This window comes from Corvus hawaiiensis, chromosome Z, assembly GCF_020740725.1.
Source record: "Corvus hawaiiensis isolate bCorHaw1 chromosome Z, bCorHaw1.pri.cur, whole genome shotgun sequence".
Taxonomy (NCBI): domain Eukaryota; kingdom Metazoa; phylum Chordata; class Aves; order Passeriformes; family Corvidae; genus Corvus; species Corvus hawaiiensis.
The window spans coordinates 24192191-24204915 of record NC_063255.1 but is presented as its reverse complement, the minus strand read 5'-3'; the positions used below and the strand labels follow the sequence as shown (position 1 = coordinate 24204915).

The 12725-nt window shown below is 38.5% G+C and overlaps 1 protein-coding gene across 4 annotated transcripts in view; it reads right to left on the bottom strand.

Moving 5' to 3' along the window:
* The window catches only part of AP3B1 (adaptor related protein complex 3 subunit beta 1), a 163270-nt gene that overhangs the window by 135692 nt on the left and 14853 nt on the right, over positions 1 to 12725 (bottom strand). For all 4 annotated transcript variants that reach the window (XM_048290851.1, XM_048290852.1, XM_048290854.1 and 1 more), the window contains exons 3-4: positions 7181 to 7255; positions 1849 to 1944 (exon numbers count right to left, since the gene is read on the bottom strand). In XM_048290851.1, the coding sequence (XP_048146808.1) occupies positions 1849 to 1944; positions 7181 to 7255 (171 nt within the window). The remainder of the gene's footprint in view (positions 1 to 1848; positions 1945 to 7180; positions 7256 to 12725) is intronic.

Sequence of the window (12725 nt, the reverse complement as noted above, 5' to 3'; positions counted from 1 at the left end):
CAATTTTATTACTTATATTTAAGAAATGTCAAACGAAAACGTTGTTCTCAGTTGTGACATTCCCACTCAAGTTCTTGACAACAAATCCATTTTATACTTTACTGCAGGATACAAACTGAAGCCAGTAACAAAAACAATTTTAAAAAACATGTCAAAATATTAGGGTAAATGTTTTGAGGCTTTTTTCTGTTTCTTATCCTCTCTTGTTTTGCCCCAGTTCTTGGTCATTTTTTACAATACTAGGGTTAGCTTGGAGATCCCACATCTGTATTTGGATGAACTGTTATGTAAACTTTATCAATTTATCATGGGCTTGGAACACAAGAGAAAAATGTTGCTTAATCAACTACTAAATCCTCTGAAATCTAGCAAAGTGAAATTGCAGCATCATTAATTCATTGTACTGCCAGACTGCAATCTCCCAAAGAACATTTCTCCCAAGGACTTAGAGCTGGTAACATATATTTTCAGACCGGTATTACCTAATTATCAATTCATCTAAGATCTCAAAATTTCTTCATCTTAAAAGCTTCTAAGTAGTAAGTGTCTGGATGGTGAAAGCCCTTTATTTGACCATTTTTGGAAAAATATCATGTTTCTACCAGAGTTTGCAAAGCTCATCTGCAGTGACTTAAGTTTAAAATAAAAGTTCTTTGCACAGGGGAAGGTAAAAAAAAAAAAATATCTCCACACATAAAGCCGAATTATAATCATCACAAATTGAGAAACAAAACACTACAAAAAATGAACAGAGACCTATAGTTCATAGCAGGCTTAGTCATTTCTTTAGTTGCTGACAATCTCTACTAGCTTGGTGTCTATTCCCTTGCCACACCACCAGTTATTTTTTTTGCTACTCAGCCCCAACATTATCACTCCTCCTTTTGTTCTCATTACCCACAGCTTTTAAAAGCATTATGCTATGAGGAGTGTTCACTGTACACATATATCACAAAAAACACAGGATACAAAGTCATCTGAATTGTAGCTTTTCATGGCAGTTAGAGATAGTAAAGGCGGTACATATGACATTGAGATGAAAGTTCAAGGGAAGGGGGCAGAAAACCCTCTAGTTGATGTGGGATCCTCCTACAGCTGCACAACACGTGCTCTGATTGCAACATTTTCCAACAAGATGCAAGGTGTGGGTTAAGTGACATAACAGAAATGAGCCTAGGGTACAAGAAGGGTACAAGAAAAACCCAGTCTTAATATAGAAACTGGCCAAATTTCAGAACAAAAACTTAATAAATCTTTCTTCTCTCCACAGTCACATTTCAAAGGCAATCCTAAACTTTGCTGTCTAATCCCATTTCTTATTGTTACCTCATTTGAAACAAAAGAGTACAAAATGCTATTTTTTCAGTGCTTTTAATGAAAAAGTACCATGTGCAGATACTGAATATTTTAATTTAGGTACTACTGTCTTCCTTATGTTTCAATTCTCTGTTGTACACAAAGCTCTTTCTTTTATGTAAACTAAAAGGAACACAGGTGGTTCATGGTAACAACGGGGTCTTTTTTCCATATACACAAGTTATATATATATATATATATATGTATATACAGAGAAAAGTCATTCCAGAAATGAAATGTTTTGCATGTGGATTTGAAAGCACCATTCTGCTGTTTTTCTTTAGTGAAGTAACTTTACTTCTTTCAGGCTTACTTAGCTGCTTGATAAGGTTTGAGGTCAGAAAAACTTGTTCAATCACATAACTTGAAACTACTTTATCAGATGTAGATGTTTACATGCTTTAGTTTACCATACTACACTTACACAGATGTTTTTATTTTTGTGCTACCAGCTCAGAATTCCCTATAAAATGTTATTTAGTAATCACTCACTTTTAAAGCACGCTGGAAAGTACTGATGGACAATAATGCTAGATCTTGCTGCTCCTCTGCGTAGCGCATCAGATAAACATACACAAGCTTTTTTATCTGAAAAGAAAAACCACAGTGAACATCACTATGAGAAAATTTTAGAATTCTATAAAACTAACTCCTAGGTTTCACATTTTTATCAACATTTTCTTATTGAAGAAAAAGCTCCGGACTCCTGGAGCACTCATGTGCTTCTCCAATGTTCTACAGAACACCTGAGGTGCTGCAATGCTATCTAATTAATGAAACAGACAGATGAAGGCTAATAACACAAAGTACTGCTTTATATTATTAACTTGCAAGACTTGAATAATCTAAGATGTTGACATGGGGAAACTGATCACTTGAGCACCTTATTTTTTTTCTTATAGAAAATAGGTTAAACTGCAATAGCCAAGAATTTCAACAAGTCCATTTTATTTTACCCTGAAACTCAAAATCAATTATGTTAACACATTTGAAAGTGAATATAACTTACAGCTGAAGTGTGGTAACTTACACTGTACAAATCTGATTAAAAAAACACTTGCCTCGGATGGAAACAAAGGATGTTAGATTCACCTCTGCATGACTACAATGCAAGCATTCAAAAGATCCAATATAAGCATACTACAAAGGATGCAATTTCCAAAGACTAAGAAAACCTCATTATGATTTTGGGGAGGAGGGTATTCAATTTAGTTCACTTTACCCCATCATGACCACTACATACCCAGGAAACAGTGAAAACATTTTTTTACATTTGAGTAGTAAACTGACTGTTGGGGTTTATAATGAAAAATTCTGAAAGACCCTCAACTACAGCTGTGCTAATAATTACTGTCACTATCAGAAGATCTATCTTTGTGCCAATTCTGGCAAAAAACCATAATATTAAATCACAGAAGGTCACACCATACTAAATTATTTTTTGTTCAGTCATAGAGAAGTAGCAATCAACATTGACCACAAGAGGCCTGTGCACTGAATGACTGCAGGTGTGCAAAGAAAGCCTCCTTTCCTTGAAACCATTCTGTGACTAGAAATGGAAGCACTCAGAGCTTCGTGACTACACCATTCTTTCACCATTTACCTTCATTCAATGTTAAAATGCTCTGTTCTATAAAGCTAATCATAACAGGGGCACATTAGGCTTGAGGAACACAGGCAGATTTGTTTAATTAATTTATCAATATAACCACATCAAAATCCATGAATTATTGATGAAGACTTATTTTTGTTCTATACCACCGATTGTTTATTAGGTCACTTTTTGTATCCTTACCATCCATGACTTGATGCACATAATCAAGCTGAGGTCAGCATGTACTTAAAAAAAAAAAGGCAGTTCTGTAAACAATAAGACGCCCTTTGCTTCTCTTCAAATAAATTAACATGTTATACCACTTCTTCATCTCCATTTTTCTGCATCAGAGCATTTAGCCCTGGTTTAAAAAAACAAAAATAGCAGCCATTTCTGGGCAGGAAATTCACACGGATACAAAGTCACAGAATCACAGAATATTCTGAGTTGGAAGGGACTACAAGGATCACTGAGTCCAACTCTTAAATGAATGGCCCATACAGGAATGGAACTCACAACTTTGGTGTTATTAGCACCATGCTCTAACCAGCTGAGCTACTCTGATGGTTACTCAGATAAATCTATGCTTTTTATGCTCCCAAACTGCAGTAATTTGTACAGACATATTTGGGAAAGAACTCCTGGAATAGGGAAAAATTTGGCAAAACATTTTCAGGAAACAGGATCAATGTACTAAGATTCTGACAATCTAGTAATTTCTCATAATATCAAAAGCATCCTAAAAAATGGACCACGATAAAGGTTCCTGAGACAGATAAGGTCTAAGTAGATGGTTGTAAGTACACCTACACTAAGACCTAAACTTGTCATCTAACTCAAATTAATAAAGAAACTTGTCAGATGGCTTTACTGAATGTCCTGGTTTCTTTTCAGTCTAACAGTCTCTTCCTGCACAAATATGTTAGCATTAAGTGGTGGAAAAACAAGTAATGAGGGAATTTAACTACAGTATAGAAGATGACATGTGAATTCACATAACTGTCTATTTGTTCTAAAATAGGAGAAAAGGTCCATAAAATATAATCAGTGAAAGCCTTTTGCTAATTAATGTTATGTGCTAAAACCTCATCTTCACATCCACAAAGGAGCACAGAGAGACAAAGGGGATGGAGGGATGTGTGCACACAACACCCTGCTCTAGCTTTTCCCAAACCCATGACAGGAACCATCAGCTCAGAGATGCGGAAAGAAACACGGTAATAGGAGGGAAACCATATTTAGGACTTGTAGAAAGGATACACTGCCACACTCCCCCCAGAACAACCTCTGGAGAGCCTCAGCTCCTATGCCCAGGTGTTAAAACCACCATGAGTCAACAAACACCAGAGCATCTTTCAGACTGAAGGTCTTTTACATGTACAGACATGGGACAGAGATGAAAGAGTTATTTTAGACAAGACATGGGATGTTTTGGGGAAGAACTAAAGTGAAGGAGAAGCAAGGGAAATCTACATAATCTGGAAAGGATTAAGGGAAAAACAGAGGGATAAGATGGCTGGACACATCTGAACAGTTTGATAGTTGGTACATCTATCCTTCTGTTCCCTGCATGTGAATAGCACAACCTGTTGCATTGACTTGCTAAATTTAATTTTGAACTGTTTTCCTTGGTGAGGTACTCTTTATTCAGCACGAAGATGCATTTACGTGCCTGCAGCTAGAGTCAGGCCACAGACTGGAGGGCTACTGCGTCCATGGGCACCAGCAACTAGAGAGACCAGGAGTGAGGGGACTTAAGTACAACTCCAGCAACTGGAATGTGACATCGAGCTGTAGGGATCTCTAAGTCCAGGGTGGGCAGCATCTGGAACAAGTGAGGGTCTGGCTGCCAACACCTGGGCTGGGACCACAGGCCAGAAGGTCCATGAGCGTGTGTGTAACTGAAGAGACCAGAACATATGAAACCAAGCATGAGCCGATGTGTTTGCAGTGCCAGCGACTGGAATGGGTGCAGGTGTACAAGTGGATCAAGCTACACGAGCTGACAAGTAGGTGAAGTGGCCTAGGTAGGAAGTAGGTGTGGAAGTGAGCATCTAAGGGCGAGACCACAGGAGGAGCTGGCTATGGCACAGACCAGTGAAGTCCCATCCAGCTGCCAAGGAAAGCCCATGGCCTGTGGGTCTCTAGGGGCAAGAACCATGGGTGTTTGTGCATCTCTTCAAGGGCATAACCACAGGGGTTTAGATAGTAGAGGAGCAAGGAAGCTCTGGTCAGGTCCAGTTGTATGTGCGCATAGCTACACATACCTGTGTGTCCAAAGGCGAGTCCATGAGGGAGCGGCTATTGAGAAACCAGAAGAGCCCTGGTTTAGAGGCATTCATATGTGTATAGGTGTTTGTACCAGCAGACGAAAAAGGGCTACAGCCTTAGGGGCTCATTTGTCCAGGTGCTAACAACATGGGTGACTGAGATCCATGGGCCAGACAGTGGGCAGACTCTGTGCATGAATCCTGTATATATATACACATTCCCACTACCAGACCATCTTGAGCTGCCAAGCTGCTGGTGCTGTTTGTGTTCACCTGAATATCCTGTGACAAATTACGTGGCTGCCTCTGTACATACATATTTGTTCTGTATAAATATACAGATACAATACTTATGTGTATGTGCATACCCTACCAGGGATACAGTCTCAGCTTCACTACTGGTTGGGCTTAAAGCCTGGAACTGTGACAGTCTTGCCTCTATCAGACTAGTGGTTCCAGCCCCAACAGTTAAAAGCACTCAAGATGAATAATATTGTTGAAGGCACTCCTCCTTGGTGTAAGGTCTCCCTGTTTAAAACTGGACATAAGACTATTCAAAACTTACAAACACAAATTAAAGTGAAACACAATATTTAACTAGTCTGATTTCTCATCCCGTATCTTTTTACTGCCTACTACTAAAAGAACAATTACAATTTCTAAAATTATTTTAATACAGTAAGTTCCTGAAATAGCCTGAATTAGCATCTTTGCACACTTATGCCTCCTTGACTTACTAGAGCTCAATATTTGGCCTTGGCCAAACAAATCCACTCTCTCAAAGAATGAAAAAACCCAAAGTTTTCAAAGTAGTAGCTAAAAAAGAGTAATTTCTTTAAAGCTAAAATTAAACTCAAACTTGACTATCACTATCCATCCATGTAAATATGGATGAAAACTGATGTTTTACCCATTATATCACAGCATGTTAGAGTGAGAAAGGAGTTTGTTGAAGGCATTATTACAGGAAATATAATCTTCAGTGCCATAAACCAGGGAAGAAATAATTTTTTGTTCCTATTAATAATAAAGGCTGAAATACATATTTTCAGAAGAGGACAGAAAAATTGAAGCATGCATTCAATTGACTTCTCTCCTTAAAATCCAAGGCTTCAAACAACTGTTGCCCACATTTTTGAAAAATTATGATCCTGAGCAGTAGGAAGTAACTAAAGTCATTGCATGTTCACTCTACTTTCATCAGACTGATGCTTGTTAGGCACCATGAGGTCTCAAACGATAAACTTACAGATGCTATTTTTATCGAAATCTCATTTGTCAAGTCGACTATAACTCTGACACTTCGGCAGGGGAGCTGTCAGTGTATGCACAGTAATGCTAGTGAGCATCAGAGTTACATTTTCTACATACACCCTGTGGTTGTACAACAGTAACCCTGTGGATTTAAATACATCATCATTTAACACTACCTCAGTTCTTTAGCATTCTGGATATCTGAATTTTCACTAGTCCAAGACGGATTTTTTTTCCCTTGCTTTCTTATGAGAAACAAAAAAAAAAAGATACAGAAGCAAGCTGCCTTGCGCGTCTAATAACACCTGATATAGATGCAAGAACACACTTTTTTACCCAGCCATTACCTTGCAGCTTCAATCTGCAACAGATGTTTTAAAATACAATGTAGCTCAACCCCAAGCTTTGCAAAAAGCACCATACTTCAAATAAACTACAATAACTTTTCTCAACTACCACCATACTTCACAAACTTTCTAAAATCAAGTATTTTTTTTAAATGTTCTTCCTCTAAATCACCCAACAGGTTTCCTTTGTTTATACATAAAATTATTATCATAATGCTGTTATTGAAATAAACTCATTTAAATTCAATAAATTCATGATACCAGAGATTTTATGGTTTATGTTGAAGTCTGATACAATTAGATAAAATTTTCATAAACAGAGTTTCCATAACAGTATGTTTAACAAGTTAGAGGAATACCTCAATGTTTTTACTGGCAACATTCTTCACAACAGCAGGAAACAGCTCTGAAGCATTTTTTCCTTTTGCAATCATCTGAAGAAAAAAGTAGAGACAAATCTTAGTAATGTAACAATATAATTTATTAGAACATGGTTTGGGTTTTCTTGATTTATTACAGATCTGTATTTTAAATCTCATTTCTATGAAATCGAGGATAAAGATGTGGGGTTTTGTTAATTATCAGACCTTACAGGATACAATCCACACAACAAAAACTCTTGGGTCCTGGCTGGTTATGAGTTTGCTGGAGTGGAATCCATGAACTGGACTTTAACATGTAAGACAGCAAATAATTTTTAAAATTACTAAAAACAAAGACCTTGCTAATCCGAAAAGCCCTGCAGAATTACCTTTTGGGAGGTGGAGTGCAATAAAAAAGGTACCCAACAAAACCCAAGTTCCCACTCCTTTTCCCTGGAACAACTGTGGTTTGCAACAGAACCAAGGAGAAAAATAAAAATAAACATCACAATTTAAAAACAAAACAAGGTTGTTTTCTACAAGAAAAACACAAAAGGCCATAAAGTGTTTTTACAGAACAAAAAAGAATATACAAAAGCCACACAGTAAAAGCAAGATCAATCAACCCACCAATTGGGTTTTTTTTTTTGAAAGGAAGTTTTCATGTTTGATAATGAACAAGGCATGTCACAAATAAAATTGCCACAATAAATAGCAAAAACATCAAAACTCTGGTTTAGCTTCAGTTCTTGTACAAACATCTTAAGAAGGAAGTTATTTGTAGGAAACTGGGTACCTAGGACAGAATATAATACTTTAATATACACTATAGCTGAACAATGTTCTGCTTAGATATAATTCCAGTAGAATGCCTGGCAGTACTTTATGTCCGAACTGCAAACCCTGGAATTTCAGGATCATGTTATATCAAGTTACAGTGCTGCTGAATACAGACCCAGAGCATTCCCAGCTCTGGGAGTCTTGCTCAAGGTCAAGATTCAGCCCCCCAAACATCAAGGTAATCAGAAAACACAAAATCTCACTAAGCAAATCATAGAACAGTGACCTCTGAAAGTCATCTAGTCCAAACCCTCTGAAGCAAGCAGGAACTTCTTCTGTTCACAAATCAGGTTGCTCAAAGCCTCTCATCACTGAATGTTTCCAAGGATGGGGTTATTCACCATCTCTCTGGGCAACCTGGCCCAGCGTTTCACTACCATCATCGTAAAATCATCTTCCTTATATCTTATCTAAATCAAATGTCTTTTTAGTTTAAAACCATCCCTTCCTTGTCAAGTCATCAGAGGCCCTCTACTGGAAAGTCCCTCTCCAGCTTTCTCATAGGCCCCTTTACATACTGGAAGGTGCTACAAGGTCTCCCCCAAGCCTTCTCTTCTCCACGCTGAACAACCCCAACTCTCTCAGCCTGTCCTCACAGGAAAAGTGCTCCAGCACTCAGATTCTTTTTGTGGCCTGCTCTGGAGCCACTCTAACACATCTGTTCTTCCTGTCCTGAGGACTGCAGAACTGGATGCAGCTCTTCAGGTGAGGACTCTGTTACCACAGTGGAGTAGAGGAGCAGAATCATCTTCTTCAACCTGCTGGCCATGCTTTCTGGGCTATTAGCGAACACTGTCAAATCATAACCACCATTTCATTCACCAGCACACCCAAGTCCTTCTTGGCAGAGCTGCTCTCAACCCCTTCATCCACCAGGCTGTGCTGATACTGGCAGCTGCCCTGATCCACGGGCCAGACCTTGCACTTGGCCTTGTTGAACCCCACAATATTCCCATGGGTCCACATCACCAGTTTGTCCAGACCCCTCTGGATAGCATCCCATCCCTCAGGTATGTCAACTGCACCGCTCAGTTTCGTGCTGTCTGTAGATTTGGTGAAGGTGCACTCAATCCCACCATCTATGTCATTAATGAAGATATTAAATAGTACTGGTCCCAGTACACACCCCTGAGGGACACCTCTTGTCATCATGTTGGGTCCAACGCACATAAGCAACAACAAATACACAGGGATCCAAAAAAGGAAACAGGAGTTCTGCAACTGCAGATACTCCTGTCCATAAATATTACATTCCAACCATTACTCAGTGTTGTACAGCTGATTAAACTTCATATTTTCAACTCACACATCTGTTTGTGTATTTCATTGATAAAATACATTAAAAGCATAAAGAGTTAAGATCTCATGCAACAAAAGCAAGAACACACAAAGCCAGGCAATACCTGGTAAACTGTAAAATCTGAGAAGCTTAGAAGAAGGATGCTGGAAATAAGAAAGAAGACAGCTGCAGTTCAACCTATTACTCGGCCTTTCAAAAGGGTGTAAGAGCAGCTGTCCAGCATGACATTTTGATCTACCCCATTTAACATCTTAAACTGTTTACTGCACCTGTATTAAAACACAGGAAGTGAAACAAACACTGTGAAAAAGCAAGCACATTATATGAGTTTCAAGGGGTTTTTAACTAAGAATCTAAAATAAATTTACTTCTTTCAGGAATGGGGGATCTCCATAATAAATGCCAAATTCAGAATGACCAGGTAGAATGTAGCAACAAGATGCATTACAGAGAAAACAGAATGAAAAATTATCATCTCAGTGCAACAGAAGTTACGATACTCAAAACCAGGGATGATCCTTAGACTTCCCTGATAGGCTGTAATAGTATTACCCCATGCATTACCTGGATTCTTTAATTGATCAACCATAACAGCTCCAGTGTACCATATAAATATGTATTTAGCGTCTTTTAAAAGAGTGTATTTTGATTCATTATTGCATAATGACTAGTGTAGATCCTCCTTAGCGCATGGATCATTAAACTGAAAGAACATAATGGTTCTTTCCAAGACTAAGGTCTATCATATAATTTTTGCTTCTGTGCCTAGACATTCTGCAGTTGTGTTGTCTTATACACTTGGAGTTTCTGGACAATAATGTTCATTCTAGCATAAGTGCTCTGTAATGTCAGGATGTACTAAACTTTTTTTTTCCATGTGAGAGACAAACAGACATGGATGACACTCTCTGAGGGAAATCAGGCATGTGATTGTTTCCTAAATTTATGCTCTGAAATCATCACGAGTGAAATTCCACTGATTTTTCCCCAGAAATTCAAACAGGTTTCAAGATCTGGTACTGGTTGTTATAATATCAATGAACGTTTTAAAAGAAATATCAGCTATTATGTTTTCATGCATATAGTAGAATATGTATATACAAAAATTTATTTCTAAACCAAGAGTGTTGCTCATATTCTTCCAAAGATTGCAATTATTTTATTGCACACATATAAGGAAGAAACCTACAAAATAACATACTGATTCAAAAAAAAAAAAAAAGGTCATTGATCATTAAAGTCATACTTTAGCTGAAAGTAGGCTTAGGTACCTTCACCTATAAGGGAGAAGTGAAAAGATCAAAACTCCTTTGCTTGAAATTTTGTTGTTTTAAGTCACTCTCTGGAAGACAGATTTGGTTTTATTTGTAATGAATCTCCTTCTCCCTAGGAGAAAGTTCACAAACTACATTAAAGGAGGAAGCAGCAGCAAAAAGTGCCCTAAGCAGTGTTCTCCTGCTACTTCTCTATCATGCCTATATGAATAAATGAAGGTTTAGACTCTTAAAGTCTACTAAAATACTAAGATAACTATTGGTATCACAGAATTATAGTCATACAGAACAGTTTAGGTTGGCAGGGACCTTAAAGATTAACCCCTCTTCTGTGGACAGGGACACTGTAATTACTGAGCATCTCCCCTGTGACAACAGGCTGAGAGAGTTGGGGTTGTTCAGCCTGGAGAAGAGAAGGCTCTGGGGACCCCTTATAGCACCTTCCAGTAAGTAAAGGGGGCTAAAAGAGAGATGGAGAGGGACCTCTTTAAAGGCATGTAGTGACAGGACAAGGGATAACAGCTTTAAGCTGACAGCAGGTAGGCTTACACTAGATGTTAGGAAAAAATTGCTGCAAGGGTGGTGAGGCAGTGAAACAGGTTGGCCAGAGAAGTTGTGGATTCTGTGCACATAGTTTTTTCAACTATCTAAAACTACTGAAAATTAGCATTCCAGTGAGACATGTTAAACAATACTCTGACAACGGAGTTCCTTTTACCTCTAATAATAAGGCTAGAGGAAGCCTTTCATCTCTGAAAAACACATCTCATCCCTGAGAGATGTAAGCTTCTCTCTGTATGTAAGCACGGAAGCACCTCTGTACTCCTCAAGAACATTATCGCCATTGTTACAAGGCCTCATGTTCATACTGTGCAATATCCCACTCCTGGTCTGCAAAGCTCATTGTTTGAGTTTGTTATGTCAACCAGAGGTTGGTGCCAGGTATCTGGTGTGAAACACACTTCAAACACAGCACAGGAAACAGCAAATACCTTGAAGATAAAAGAAACTGAAAACAGAGGATCCAGTTCAAACAACTCACTTGTGGTTAAGTAATGGTCAGCCTAACAAGCTAGAAGGCTGTTTTCTACTTTAAGCAGCAGGAGCTGAGTAAGGGAAAAATATCCAAGAAGCTGAAGGTGCCTGCTGCCTTTGGGGAAGTAGTGCTCTTCCTGCACTGCACAGTGCTTAGAACGGGAACAGAAAGCAAGGGCTGTGAACTTAAAAAAGGACAGAAATCTGGAACTGGAAACTGGAAAGAATTGTCAGATTGGAAAATGGAGAAGCAGAAGAAAGAATGTGCCCAGTTAGTTCTGCCTTCCCTTGCTGAAGAGCTCTTGAGCCTGATCACTTCAGCCTAAGTAATCAAGGACCACAGCTATCACTGCTAACTACACATCTCCAGCTTCATGGTATCATACACTTCCAGAAAATTAAAGAAGCCATTAAGAACTCTTCTGGATGTGCAGCAGTAGCAAGTATTTAAAATTAGTGAATTTGCTCATTGCACACTCATTTGTAATGAAAACATTTTTTGTAGGAAAAAAGGAAAATGATCAACCTATAAAGCCTTCGTTTACAATTTAAAGCTGATTCAATTTAATGGTTTCTAATTCCCCCCCCATATACATACATACACACATACATTTGGCTTCAACAGTTTCCAAATACAGGTAAAGATTTGGCCAACTTTTCAAAAAAGAAAACCAAGGGAGCAAGAGGCAACTTGCCACAACCCTCCTGCCCACAGTAAAAACCAGAAAAAAAAGATCTTTTCTGAGGGAAGCAGAACAATGTAAGTTTACCATATGCTAAAACCATGGCACTTATAAAGGTCATGGTTTTTTGCAACAGCACGTCTGTAAGCCACTCTCACTAGTCAAACCCTGAGCAATCCCGCATCATGCTGGAAAAGATGAATCAAAAAAACCTTTCCCAAAACCAAGAATGACATTATGAAATAACAGTTGATAGGTTACCCAGATCTCACAGGTAACTGATGCCTCTGGCAGGACTAGGGGATTACAGGCAAAAAGACAACCATGCTGAGTAAAATTCTCATCACTGGATGATCATGAAGGGAGAAGAAGCCAGCTCTGGAGTCAGAGGAAAGAACACAATCACATGA